The 14,313-nt window shown below is 35.7% G+C and overlaps 2 protein-coding genes across 2 annotated transcripts; both read right to left on the bottom strand.

The window, feature by feature from the left end:
• Positions 1-799: 799 nt before the first annotated feature.
• LOC133697577 (putative metallophosphoesterase At3g03305) lies at positions 800-4,787 on the bottom strand. Its single transcript, XM_062120224.1, has 4 exons — positions 4,431-4,787; positions 3,733-3,974; positions 1,738-3,315; positions 800-1,278 (listed from the first exon to the last, which is right to left on the bottom strand). The coding sequence occupies exons 1-4, from the start codon at positions 4,753-4,755 to the stop codon at positions 1,159-1,161; spliced, it is 2,265 nt and encodes a 754-aa protein (XP_061976208.1). The 5' UTR covers positions 4,756-4,787; the 3' UTR covers positions 800-1,158.
• A 1,052-nt stretch (positions 4,788-5,839) lies between these two features.
• Positions 5,840-11,014, bottom strand: LOC133696768 (AP2-like ethylene-responsive transcription factor BBM2). Its single transcript, XM_062119042.1, has 9 exons — positions 10,506-11,014; positions 9,617-10,247; positions 9,415-9,497; positions 9,205-9,213; positions 9,027-9,115; positions 8,582-8,655; positions 8,424-8,474; positions 7,529-7,605; positions 5,840-7,118 (listed from the first exon to the last, which is right to left on the bottom strand). The coding sequence occupies exons 1-9, from the start codon at positions 10,750-10,752 to the stop codon at positions 6,217-6,219; spliced, it is 2,163 nt and encodes a 720-aa protein (XP_061975026.1). The 5' UTR covers positions 10,753-11,014; the 3' UTR covers positions 5,840-6,216.
• Positions 11,015-14,313: the final 3,299 nt, after the last annotated feature.

The following is a 14,313-nucleotide window of genomic DNA, read 5'->3' as shown; positions in this document are numbered from 1 at the left end:
GATATTTTTTTATTCATGAAAATAAAAAGATAATTAGATGATTTTATCATGCTTAAAAAAATTGAAGAAAATATACATTCCCAGTTAATCCTTTAATGACAAATAAAATATATGAAAAAACTAAGATACCCGAAAACAAAGACATCTAATTTTCTTGTGAAGGATAACATCATCATTATACTACCACCGTGGTGAATCATAAAACATGATTATGGCCACAGTGAATTTGCCTCCTTCAGTCATTGTTTTATCTTTTATGAACTTTATGTTACAATGGGGTTTGATACCGTCCCAGCCGAACGCTAAAGTAGAAATACTGAGCGATGGATTTTCTTTTTAGATCTATGCTAATCTCGACAAACAGACAGACATTTTAGCGTCATTTTACACAAGAATAATTCATGAACAATTTATATAGAATAATTTTATGTGGAATTCAATGGGTACTGACCTAAACCTCTGGTGCTTTTAGGTTCAAAACAAGCCGAGTGAATTCCATTAATCAAAGGATCAAGTCCAATTTCAAACCATGACAAACAAGCCATAAGCCCATGACCGGGAGCTGTGATTAGGGTTGTTCAAGCCGAGCAACAAGACCCATGCAAACACACAAACATGGCAGAACTCTAACACTCCAGTCTCAACCATAGCAAGGTTCTTGTTTCATATATAGCAACGTTGCCATATATTTACTCAGAGTTTTTAGGCATCCCTCCTTTTTTTTCCCAGAGAAAATATGTAAGCATTCAGGACAAAATAAGCATCTGAACACACATCGGTGACAGTGCTTCTATTGAAATTTTAGCCATGGAAAACCTTTTTACTGCTTTTCTTGTAACTTTGCTTACAATTCCACTAGTCATAAGACTCATAACACTTACTAATAACTTAAAGAACTTCCTATCCTAGAAAACTCAATCGTAAGTTAGCCGGGAAGTTTCTTGATTGCATATCATCCGGTACCTTTTATTGTAAACATGTCAGTCCTCAACGCACCTGTTTTTGTTCAACAATTTGCAGCTTCGGACAACTTGAAGTTGTAGTCAAGTGTGGTGTCAAACCATGTCATCATGATCCTTCTTCGATGTTTCTTGTGCTAATAAAAAATTGCATTCATACTTCAACGGTGTGGAACAAGGCTTGCTTTCTGCAAAAAGCTTATTGAATACTCCTGGTTTTGTACACGGTGCAAGCCAACAGCAGTGGAATTGCAAGGCTATATACTGGAAAGTGAAGCAACGGGTTCATCTCATATGCTTTCGTGAGAGCTTTGCAATTCTGTGAGACAAGGAACTGAGTCAGAAAAGGAAAGAGTACGATCTAATCTAATATACTGTCATCCAACATTTTTAAATGGTTCCACGAAGTTAGACTAATGACAGGGAAGTTTAGGGCGGGTCACTTGCATGATTCAAAGTTAATATCCTTTTCTTATGTAATTACTGTTTCGATGGGAACTTGGACAATGATCATTTTCAAATCTGTTACTGGATGAAAAGGTATAATCCTTGACAAGCAATGAAAATTGGCTCAGGTCACTAATAACAAACTTTCAAACTGCACAAGCCAATAATCTACTGACTAAAGCAATTAGTGATTTACTGGTGTAGTAATCTATCAGTTTCAACTTTCTAGTAAAATAATGGAAGCGGCCCCTATGACCCCTATGACGTGATGAGATGCAATGCGCACATTTTTTGACAGAGATATTGTGCACATAGAATAGTTGATCCTCACCGTAAAATGTTTCCAACAAATCACCAAGCAAGCTGCCAGGAGAACTTTCCGAAACCACCTCTCCACAAAATCAAATTTTGATCTTCTATGCCTGTGGTTATCATAGGTTCCTGATCTCTTATTCTTCTGACTAGAATCGTCGTCTTCTTTCTTGCCTGAAAGTGATAGAAAATGCTCTTTGTAGATAACTCTTTCAGCAGCCAATGCTCCAGCAACCAGAATAGAAGGTATAACCACAAAGAAGAAATGTGGAAGCACAACCACCATTATATCTGGAGATCCAATATAATCGTGTTTTTCCCTGCTGTTAAAAATTTTCACCAGCCATCCCATGCAGGTCATGTACCCCCTGTTCCCACCATCAGTGAAAACTTGCCCAATTAGCCAGGGACATGATACGAGGTAGATCAAGTATCCTAAAAAACCAAACCACACTACATGAACCCTGCAGAGGTCCAGCAAAACCCATGCTATACAATTTATTAAGCTTTTTTCAGAAATGAAATTCTTGTAAGAGTACTGCTTCTTAGAGAACATGAGGACGAATTTTGGAATGAGAAGAATGGAGAGCATTAAAAACACTGCAGACCAGAATATCGGGTAGTACAAAGCAGCCCATTGACAACCCATGACAAAAAATTCCTTCCATGTCCATGAGATCTTAGCACTTAGACCGTTTACAGAAAATGGCCTTAGTTCAGACAAAGTTGATCTTCCCATCACATCAATTACTTCTATTTGCAGCCAAAATCTAACAGGAGACGGATCCTCAAAGGCTTTATAGTTCCATGCAGCTGCATAAATGTCTCCCCTGGATATATCCCTCACAAACTTGGTCATGGTTGTCTCCATGATCATAAGGGGACTCCCTGGTCTTGTGTCATAGATCCTAGCCACAACAGACGTGATTGGAGAAACAGAAAACACAAGGCATCTGATTGTCTCAAAGGAAAAAGGGACCATGTGTTGACACCCATACATCTGATGTAATGAAGATGTTAACATGAAGCGGGAATCCAGTGGAAATGTGGGCAACACAATGGTTTTTTTGGTTCCTGATTTGAAGTCAATGTCCAGGTATGAAACATGACCTCTGTCAACAGCCACAATTCGCATAGCTCTACTTTTCCTCCAATCACCCATCTCCCACTCCCAGAACTCCTTAAGTGGCGGTGCTTGAAACAAACAGTTTTTAGTATTCTCAGAAGGTTCTTGGTGCATGTTTAACTGAAAAAACCTATGTGATGACAGGAATTTTTCATTTGACTGGTGATGCCGTTTCAAATTCTTACCGAACCTCGTATGAAGATGCCCACATAAATAAGCTGACACTGAATGCTTCAGAAAAACATCTCTCAAGCTTTTCTGAGACTCTGAGAATGCCGAGAATGAAAGTGGAAAATGCCCAAAGGATATCTTAGTTATGGATTTTCCTTTTTGAGAATCCCATTGCGATAGCTGTGAATCTATTTGAGACAGTAGTTGGTCAGTTGGATGCCCAAAAAGATTAGTTGGCCCTCGTAAACCAGTAGACATCGTGCTGTCCAACCCAACAAATACATGTTTGCGGTCACCAGTCTACAAGACAGAACAAAACGATATACAAAGAAGAGGAATTAGTAAAGCTTTACATTGTCACCGAGCAAAACAAGAGGTATGCATTCATGACTACAGCTAGAGGATTCACTCTGGAAGTTCAACTTCATATGGGATATGAATCTTAAAATGAGAAATGAAGAATCATATCTTTTTTTTGGGTTTCAAAGCTCTGATATAGGTAGCAAGAATCCAAATACAAGTACTGGTAGTATGCTGAGATCACCAAAAAAACAAAAATCAAATGATTGTCATAGTTTTGAAATTCAGTAACGAATGCTGCAAAAAAAAAAAAAAACGAGAAAGAATATAAAAAGACATCCTGGGCCACCTATTTGTACTTTAAAATGACAGTTTATGTCTAAAACCACATCCTGAAGGTAGAGACCAGAGACTAACCTCAAGTGTGACACTGTTGACATTTCCTTTTCTTCCAAACTGCCCATTAATACTATAATTTGAAAAGAAATCAAACGAACCACCAATGACTGGTACACCAAAATTATCATGGTTTCCTCTGAGATCATAGAAGATGCTCTTGTCTAGTCCACTTCTTCTCGCAACATCTTCCATTACATTCTGATATTCTATCCACTCATCCTCATTTTGTTTCATTGTTAACAAGTCCTTGCTTTTCCCATCTGGTAAACAAAAGTTAAAAAATTTTCACCGTATCCGCCCAGCAGCTATCATGATTTGCCAAAGTCAATAAAATAAGAACATTATGTACTTGGCTTACTCGTATGTTAAATCACAATCATCAATATGCATGTCTAAAAGAACACACACAAAAAAAAAAGGGTGATGAACATGAAAGGAAAAATCTTTGCAGTATGCTGGCAGCTAATTAAAGCTGATCGACTCGCTTTTAAAGAATGGACAGTTTGATTAGCACCAAGATCACAAAGCATCAAAACTTTTCCACTCAATTTTCTAATTTGGGAATGGAGATGGAAGCTCTATAAATGCACGCACATTTCACATAATCTAAATCCCAAGATTCAACAAAAACAATAAAGCTTGGAATTAATAGGCACTCAAACTCGCCAACAAATGAAAAATAAAAAACAAAAAACAAAAAACACAAATAATTATACCTGTGAGATCACCAGTGATGAGAACAAGAGATGGGTTAATCATCTTAAGAGCAGGGCCCACAATTTTCTTGAAGTCAAGGGCTCTTTCAGGATGGTGGACACTAAAGTGGAGATCAGAGAGCTGCACTATCCATACAACTGATTCTGGCCCTCCTTTCACTTCTATAACTCTGTCTTGCCATTTTCTGGGCTGTGAAGAAACCAATTCCTCTGCTCCTTCTCCTTGTTGTATAGAAACTGAAGTGGGCACGGTGGTAGTGAGGCATAACAGCATCAAAACCACAAGACCCATCTCCCTAAACTGTGGAGACTGTGGTTTTTCCATCGCTTCTTGTGAAACCAGGGAATGAAGAACTTTATTGCTATATACATATACATACCCGATAAAAAAAAAAAACAAATTCAAGAAGGGGGAAGGTTCTCTGCAGCGAGGTGCAGGCAGTTAGGGAATCTGTCCACTCTCATTTTGCCACGTAGGCCCTTTTCTTTTCTGGGTTTCCTTTCTTATTTGCTGGGCTCTTTTCCCCTGGAACCTCACCCAACTGGCATTGCAGAGTGGCAAAGAGATTCAAAGCTGGAAACTTTCTCCTCAACATTATCATTCAAAGCTTAGGGTTTTACTGCTCTGCACCGTTATAGGTCTTTTCCTAGAATTTTGGGTAGTTTTTTACTTTCACATTAACTGGATGCTGCGATGAATGTATTAGCATTGACAGTTTGGCATTTTTCTAAAATTTTTACAAGGAACTAAATTTGATAATTTTGAATTTGAGGAGCACTTACTGAATTGAAGATTTGAGCAATGACAATGATTGTACATAGGGTCTGAACAGTTATATATAATAACCGTATAAAATTTGCAAAGACGAAGGTTCATGCGTAACTAAAAAAAGCCCACGTGTTTTGTCTTCCCAAATTTTGTATGACGATTTAAATAGTGATTTTTTCTCTTTATTTTTTTTTATTTTTTTGATGAGAATGATTATTTAATTTGAATTTGGTGGATAATGATACAAATTAATTTAAATTAGTGAAATTTTTACATATTTATCTTACTCTGTAGATAATAAATAAAATATAAATATTATTAAATTCGACTTAAACCGAATCCAAATTAAATATATATATTTGTATTATATATTTTTATATGTAGAGTATTTATATTTTTTAAATACAATATAATATATACATATTTCAATATTAATATGATAATATTAATGTTCATGAATAATGTTTTATATTTTTTCAAGGTTTTGTTTTTTATTTATAATTTTATCCTTTATTTATACATGGATCAGTAAATAAATAAATAACTCCACTAAAAAAAAGAGAGTCTATAAGAAGATACAAATAAAGCTAATAATAGGTGTTATCATCATGCACAAATTTAAAGCTAAATAGAGAAAGAATAGAGGAAAAATGCCATTCTTTGTATCATAACTATGTTATTGAAAATTACAAAGTCCGGTGTTAGGAAATTAAAACCTATCCGAGGATCTATATAAACCTGAAGTTCTCCAAAATTCATAGCAAGTGAGAATTATAGATCTTAAATGCTATTGCTGAACTTCAGTTGAACCGACCCTTTAATTATAGAATTTGCATGCTTCGAAGTTAGGATGACAAAAGAGAGAGAGAAAAGTGCCAATCTTCCTCGGTTCAATTTGTGAATAAAGAAGGAAGAAAGGATCATGAAAAATCAAAATCACTAAATCAGTCGTTGTATACATCCCTTCACCTTGCCGCGCCCACCTGTTTTTCATCCCTTGATCAATCCCACAATCCTTTATGTACCATCATTCCATACTGTGAAAGGTTGTGCTCCATGACAAACAGCCATGTTGTTGGACCTTGCTGCTGCAATGGTAGGAACTGCTGTTGGCACCCAATTGTAGCATGCTGAACCCTGATCATATGCACTAGCCTTGATCCCGCCGCCTGAAGGTTGCTGTGAAAGATAATGCAAGTTCCTGGCATTATATGGATCAGACGAGGAAAACATGTTTTCGTATCCCAGAGCCTTCACCTGATCTCCATCTCCATAACCATTTCCTTGATGATTGTGGTTGTTGTCATTATTAGAAATAACCGTAGCCATTGGGACGGCATACCCAGCACTGCTTCCATAACCAATTCCCTGATAGCCTCCATTGGTTCCAGTACTAGTACCATCATTAACTCCACTGCTATACACAACGGAATTAGAGCCAGAGCTATGTTCCATTGAAGAAGAGTCCATGCTCACAAGGTTATGTAAGACAGAAGGCTGAAAGAAATCGTGGGTATTTCCCAATTGTAGTTGATGAAGCTCTTGAAAGCTGCGATTGTCAGACTCCTGTTCTTGCTTGCACCAAAGCCTCTGGCCATATGGATAGTGCATGCTAAAAGGCTGTGCTTGTTGAAATGCAACAGTAGGCCAGCCATGCTGTACTGCACCATAGCTGCTAATTCCATCGGTGAGTTGTGAACCCATGTTGTCATGATCATCTGCTCTTTGCGCAATATCCATTGCTATTTCAGCATGCTCCGCCTCTTTCAACCGCTTAGCCGCGCCTCCAATTGGCAATGTGCTGCTCTCGAGTATGCTGTTAACATCATATCTGCTCATGTCAAAGTTGGTTACTGCATTCAGCCCACGGAATTTTATGGCTGCAATGTCATAGGCCTCTGCTGCTTCCTCTTGGGTGCCTATGAATTAAATCCAAGCACACCATTTAATTAATTACAGGAATTGAGAGGAGAAATTATTAATTTGTTAATACATTCATTTTCTACATGTTTGGAGTGTCTGAGAGGATAGTAAATATTGTTTTTTAAAATGTTTTTTATTTAAAAATACATTAATTTTTTTTATTTTTTTAAATTTATTTTTGATATTAACATATAATAATAATCCAAAAATAATAATTTAAAACTAAATAAATAAATAAAAATTAAAAACACGGGTAAACTGAATGCCGCCAATAAAGAAATGTCTATGACCATGGCTTAATAACATTAATAACATGAGTAAATATTTAGGGTAGCAATAAATGTAACATTTAATAGAACTTTAAGTAGCGCATAATATGAAATCAAAGGGGAAAAAATAAACATACTGAAAGTTCCCAAGTAAAGGTCTTTGTTCCCTGCAACTCTTCCAATCCTTGCCTGCCATCTTCCGTGCTGATGATGTCTGGCATGACACAAAGTTCATCAAGAAAGCAAGTTAATTCAAATGCCTCACGCAACTTAGTTTTTCTCCACAAAAGATTCCCCAGTAATCTATATAGAATCCTTTCGCCTAAAATTTGAAGTTGCTATGTCAACAGAATATTAATATTTTTTAAAATGTTCGAATTTGGACTTTGCACGTGAGCCCTAATTGCAGGTCCATCAAGTCTGCAGGAAAATTAATTTAAATGAGACAGAGGTTCAAGAATTTGAACACCATGCTCAAACAATATTAATTAATATATGTGATCATAAGAATTAACAATTTCCAATTTTCTTTGCATTTTCTATTGCACCAAAACCCCTTTCCAGCCTACCTAGCCCTTGACCCGATCCTCTACACAAATATGCACGCATATTTTATGCATACAGACAGCTAGTTGTCTTAATGTGAAATAGTGCTCTGCAGATTTTCTCTGAATTATATTTAAGTTAGTCGCAGGTAAACTAGAAATTCGTCGAGTAGATTTCAACAGGGACATGTTCGCTTACCTACCCGTTAGCTAGATTCTTAGCATCAAGTTTTGTTTTTTTTTGGTGGGAAATGGGCCTAAGCCCAGACAAATGAGATTAAACATAAGATCCATGTAATTTCTTAAAATATTTGGAAAGCGAAGTCCAATTATAAGTGGAATTACTTTTTACAACATATCTAGACAATTAAAATCACGATAGCATCTATTTTTCATCTTTAAGCCGGCTGAAACAATAATCTAATAGTATAAAGTTGAAGGAAAAGAAATTCATCGAAGAATTAGGTATATAATTTAACATACGTACCTAGTTACACCTCGATATATGGAAGCACCCCGAGAAAACCCACTGCTTTTTCTGCAACAGCATAGGAAATACGTCCATTGTGTGAATTTTATGAAACTAAAATTTGCTTCCTTGAAAAAGAAAAAAGAAAAAAAAAACACTGCATCCATAAAGAATACCTTCGAAGAGACGCAACATACTCCTGCCTAGTCATGTGCTTCATTTCTTCTATCTCTTTTTCGTAGTTGGTAATCTGTGATTTTATTTACATAATAAGAGGTTTTTAGCATTAGCAACAGAAGGCATCGACATCGGCTAAATACATTGAAAAGTAATCCTATTTGCTCAATAATAGGAGGACACATATCCTTGTTAACAGGAAAGTTCGGGGAGCATAAGAACATAAATGAAGGTGGAGCTTGATATAATACTCCAGAAATGCAGTTCCACTAATGTCTCCCAAAAAATCTGCATGTCATACTTCGGACAAATTTTACACAATCCTTGTTTATTTTCTATTCAAATAACTAAAGAGAGAGAGAGAGAGGTGCAGTTCAAAGCACCTACCTCGAAATCAGTCTCAGTACTCCCCTGGAATTTAAATGAAAGAAAGTAGAAACTCACTGGAAAATTTGTCGTAGTAGTCGTGCCCCAATATTTCAATGCTGCTAAATCATAGGCTCTAGCTGCCTTCTCTTCTTTGTCATAACCACCTGTCAAATAAGAGCAGAAACGTATTAGAATCATCAAGGGAAAAATGAAATTATTCACAGAACAAAGAGCAAAAACAAGTCACTCTTACCCAAATAAACTGAAAAATGAGATTCGGCAAGCCCCACATCAAGACATGTAAGGATCCAAAAAGGCAACATAAGTTAGTGCATAATAAACCCATAAATCAATGATTAATTAAAAGAAGAAGAAGAAGAAAGAAACAAAAAGAAATCATTTATGAAATTTTGAATTCCATAGTCTGCATATTCAAGTAGATTAATGAATGGAGTACCCATACCTTGCCTTCCCTTCCGAGTCTGTCCTTCTCTTCTACAGCTATTGTCCCATAGATGAGCTTCATATCTACCGGTCCATCTATGTCTGTATAACACAAACCCTAAAGTAACTACCGATATTTATTACCAAGAAAACAGTGACAGAACAGAGAAATAAAGCAGTATTGTATACAAATAAGCATCTAATGGTTTGTGCAAAGATACCTCGTTACACCACGGTATATAGATGTTCTTTGGCCAAAAGTATCAATAGATTTCCTTGGCACCGATTCGATGGCGCCGGTTTGGCTATCAAGACTCGGTGTGGTACTCTTTTGTTGCTTGTTATTATCAGAAGAACTCTGATCTCCCCCAGTATTATTAACTCCTCCATTTACTGCTAGAAGTGGCAGAGCAGAAGCAGCTGACTGTGACCCAGTACTCATTGAAAGGGACAAACTTTGTGCACCACCATTGTTTTTATTATTGGTGTCTTGTTGCGTCGGTGCTGGTTGGTTCCTTAACCAAGTCTTGATCATGGATAACCCAATGGAACTATTTTTATTGTCACCTCCTCCATTGCTTCTGGTTCTTTCATTTGATGTCGCCTCAGATGGGAGTTGCAAAGAACAGTTTTGGAACACATAGTCTCCAGTGGTATCATACATGGTGTTGCAGCCATTCAGTTTGTGTTCATGATCACCAAAAGAATGACCACCAAGGAAGTTCTCAAGCTTAGGTTCTTGATTTTGATCAATGGTTTGGCTATTGCATGAAGTGCCCATGAATATAGGGAGGCCTGAGGCAGTTTTGTAGTTAGTGTCTGGATTCATGCCTAAACTCTTCATATTCCAATCTGCAAACAAACACAGTAGAAAAAAAGTGAGAGAGATGCAAGCGATTAATATTGTTGTTACTCGTACTTATTTAAGTTCTGAGAAAGTATCAAGGAGAGAAAGGGAAAAAAGGATAACTTTAAATCATCCAGAGATGCGAAGAAAACCGATTCATTTTAAATCACTTCTTTTCTTGTTTTAAGAAGGCTAGGGTTTTAGAACTTCGGCTCTGAAATGACTGACTAATTAAAGATGTGAAGTTTTGTGCAACAAATTACCTTGAGACTGATTGTTTCTAAAGGCTTCAAGCATACCAAAAGTGGCAGGGAGGTTTAGAGAAGGAGCAGTGGAATCGGAAGTGAGATCAAAGCACTCGCCAGAGACATTGGTACCAGAGATTTCATCACTGTGGAAACCAAGGCGAGAGTCTGTGTTTTGAGAGTGGTCTTGATGATGATCAGATTGTGATGATGGAAGTTCTTGATGGGATAAAGAGAAACCTAACCAGTTATTCATGGATGCCATATATATATATATATTGGATGGGCTTCTAATTAAAACTTGGAGATTTAATGTTGCTGCAGAAGGGAGATAAGGGATAGTTCATGCATGAAGTAGAGAAGGGAGGTCGAGAAACCATGATATAGAAGAGGAAAATTAAAGAAGAGGAAAGGTCAAAGGATGAGAGTGAAATCATCTCTTCCAAAGCAAGTGAAGATACATATAAACCGTCTCTGCCTCTCTCTCCCTCTCTCTCTCTCAAACAATAAATGGAGCACCCATCCTAGTCAAGGGCACCTGAATATTTAACACATTCATCAACTCTACAAGTGAGAAATGAAGACAGCAGATGGTGGGCTAATGGGCAGGACTGTACTTTTGCACGTAGAAGTCTAATATAAGAAATAATAAATCCAACGAGGTGCTCAAATAATGATCTTTACAAGGAGGGTTTTTGTTTTGTTTTGATGTCGAATCCCTCTCTCTCCCATTCTCTCTATTCAGACGCCTTGGTAGCATAAAATCTAATCTCCCCTTAAAATAATAAAAAGGTACACGAGGGGTGGTTTGATTTTGAATGAAACCGGACCTGCGGTGCTAGTACTCTCCCTCCTATTGCAAATAGTTTAAGGCTAGGCAAGTTGAGCTTATCTTCATCCTCGTGCCATCAATAGTTCAAATTTTATTTTAAGTATATTTCATAAGATTTCGTTAATATATTTTTATTTAAAAATATATTAAAATAATATTTTTTTAATTTTTTAAAAATTATTTTTTACACTAACATATCAAAATAATCTAAAAACACCAAAACAAATTAATATAAAACACAAAAAAAGCAAGCAATTACCGGTGCTCATAACATGCAAGCAAGTGGTTTCGTAAGCTTGAAACTAATCCTTTGAACTTCAAAGATATCCTTGATTTAATTCTTTTCATGTATCACCACCCCAATTGACTACATGATTTCATTGTTAATTAAACTTATACACCTTGAACTTTCCTTGTCGCCCTAATTTACTACATTCATGGTCTCCTGCTATAATAAAACAAACTGTATAAGCTATGATAGAATCTATCTTGATTTTTCTCCATCTAATCTGATGAACCGATGGTGATCCATTCCTCTCTTTTTCTTTGCTGTAGAACCCCTGTAGTAGATGACTACTCGGTAGTCGGTACCAGACAGAGGTGGACAAAAAACCCACACGCACCCCCTCGCCACACCTGTTTATTCATGCCCAGTTGGACACAAGTCATTTCATTGTCAGTGTAATCTGCTCCCACCACTCCTCTAACCAGCCCTTTTAACTACATGCAGCCGGAAGTTAAAAGACAAAATTTTGATGCGTGTAAGAAGTTATAGATGTTAACTCTTAAGATCTACAGATTTATTCTCTCTAAATTCATAATAATAAAATTTATCTTCCTGTATGATTTATAAAATCTTAAATAAACCATAAATTCTTTCTCAGATAAATTTATAAAAATCACAAGAAAAGTAGTAAAATTATCAAAACTAAAAGCTTAAAGGAGATTTTTAATATCTAAATATTTAACGATGTGATAACTATTATAAGAATAAAATTAAAAATTATAGTCATTTTAATTAATTTTTCATTCTAGCCTACCATAACCATTCATTCTCTAGAATCTAAACTCACCCTATTATTTCATAAATATATTTGCTCGGATATTGAAAATCCTCTATTATCGCAAGTACGGCCAGATCACCCACTATCTCAATGCATATCTTCAGACCCCTCAGTTTCTGCCTTCAAATACCCATAACTTTCTCACATTCCATTCATTCATGCCAGTTTTTTACTATTATCTCCAAGTCCTAATCATCAACCTGCTCCCCCGCTACAGACGGAGTCCCTCTCTCTACCGTGCACCTAACAAATAATTCATGCATGACAGACTTTTTTTTATATTTTTTTCAATGCAAGGGATCGAGAATCATGTATACATAGCACTACATCAAATAATTATAATTATTCTTACTGTGTGTATGTATATATAGTGGTAAAGTGGAAAACGAAAGATAAAAATATGGAGATGGGAGGGCTTCTTGCACCCCTACAAGAAGACAATAACCCCTGTCTTCCGGGTCCTCTGAGGTTATTTCATTCTCAAGTTTTTTTTTTTGTTTTTCCTCTTGAGAGGGACAGATTGGAAGAAAATCTAATCTCCAAGGATGCAAATGGGATTCAAGATACTTTTCTCCCTTCTCTATGCGCTTGTCGACTGCTCTTGATCTCTCGTATAAATCTTTCCTTGTTCATTTTCTATTTCGGATACACCAGCTAGCTATGTATATACAGATACATATATAAATACGTACTCATGCAATAGTATAATTAAACGTGTGTTTTATATTATAAGCTTTTGTACAATTTTTATTTATCTATAATTATTGCACATATGATCTTTTATCGCCTCTTTGAACTTCACGATTAAATTTGTTAAACAGACGTTGCAAATCGACGATAAACACCAAAGACCCCAAATAGATTTTCCTCGGTGAGATTCGCATGCATGTACTCCTAGCTAGTACCATCTCTTATTGAACTAGCACATGGTAGTATTGCTAATTGAAAACTAGTAATTAATATTATGGATTTGATCTTATATCTCCATGATTACTATCAATAATCACCTTGCATTTAATCAACACTACGTGCCTCGCGCCTGTGTTTCTCCTATATTTACAAACTAACTACAGGAGTTTTCTCTAAAATCCAAGATTTTAATGTTGGATCTTGGTTAAAAAATTTTAAATTTTATTTTTTATATCGTTTTAATATATTAATATAAAAAATATTTTTTAAAAAAATTAATATATTTTTAAATAACAATTCATAGTACATCTTCAGACAGCCTCGAGAAAGAATAGTTTAAAGATTGAGTGTCGCAGAAAGTATGAGAGAGATCATCTCGAAGGGTGCAATAACCACACTGTAAGTTTGACCGTCAAGAAAGGAATCAAAGACGGTAAAACGTCCACATGGTCTCAAAATCCGTTTATTATATTTAAAAGCCTGCCTTCCACTGTAAGAAAAAATAAATGCTCTCGGTAATCTAATCATAATCATGCCCAACCCTAGCCCTCTATCTTAGACAGAGAGAGAGAGACAAAGAGAGCAAAACTTCTCTTAGTGTGAGAAACAGCTCAGTAGGACTTTTGACCTAGGAACCATCTTTTAGGGCTGGCAAAAAAAAACAAATGAGACTCACCCCGAGACCATGTTTGCAACCAAAAACAACCTTCAAATTAAATTAAATTTTATTTGTTATTCAAACTTAATTAATAATTTATTATAATTTTTATATTTAAAATAAAATATTAAATTCTATAATTAAATTTAATTATACAACTATTTTATTGAATTAACAATCTTGATTATTTTATTTTTATTTCGGATTTACATGCTATCGTACACTTTATCAACGAATAATTTGATATTATTTACAAGTATTACAAGTAATTATAATTTCTTAAATATTTATATTAATTCTTTGGAATACAACTTACATCTACCATATACATGATTAATAATAAACATTATAATAAAGGTAAAT

Source organism: Populus nigra, chromosome 6, assembly GCF_951802175.1.
Source record: "Populus nigra chromosome 6, ddPopNigr1.1, whole genome shotgun sequence".
NCBI lineage: Eukaryota > Viridiplantae > Streptophyta > Magnoliopsida > Malpighiales > Salicaceae > Populus > Populus nigra.
The sequence above is the reverse complement of the archived record's forward strand: the minus strand, read 5'-3'. Positions and strand labels throughout refer to the sequence as shown.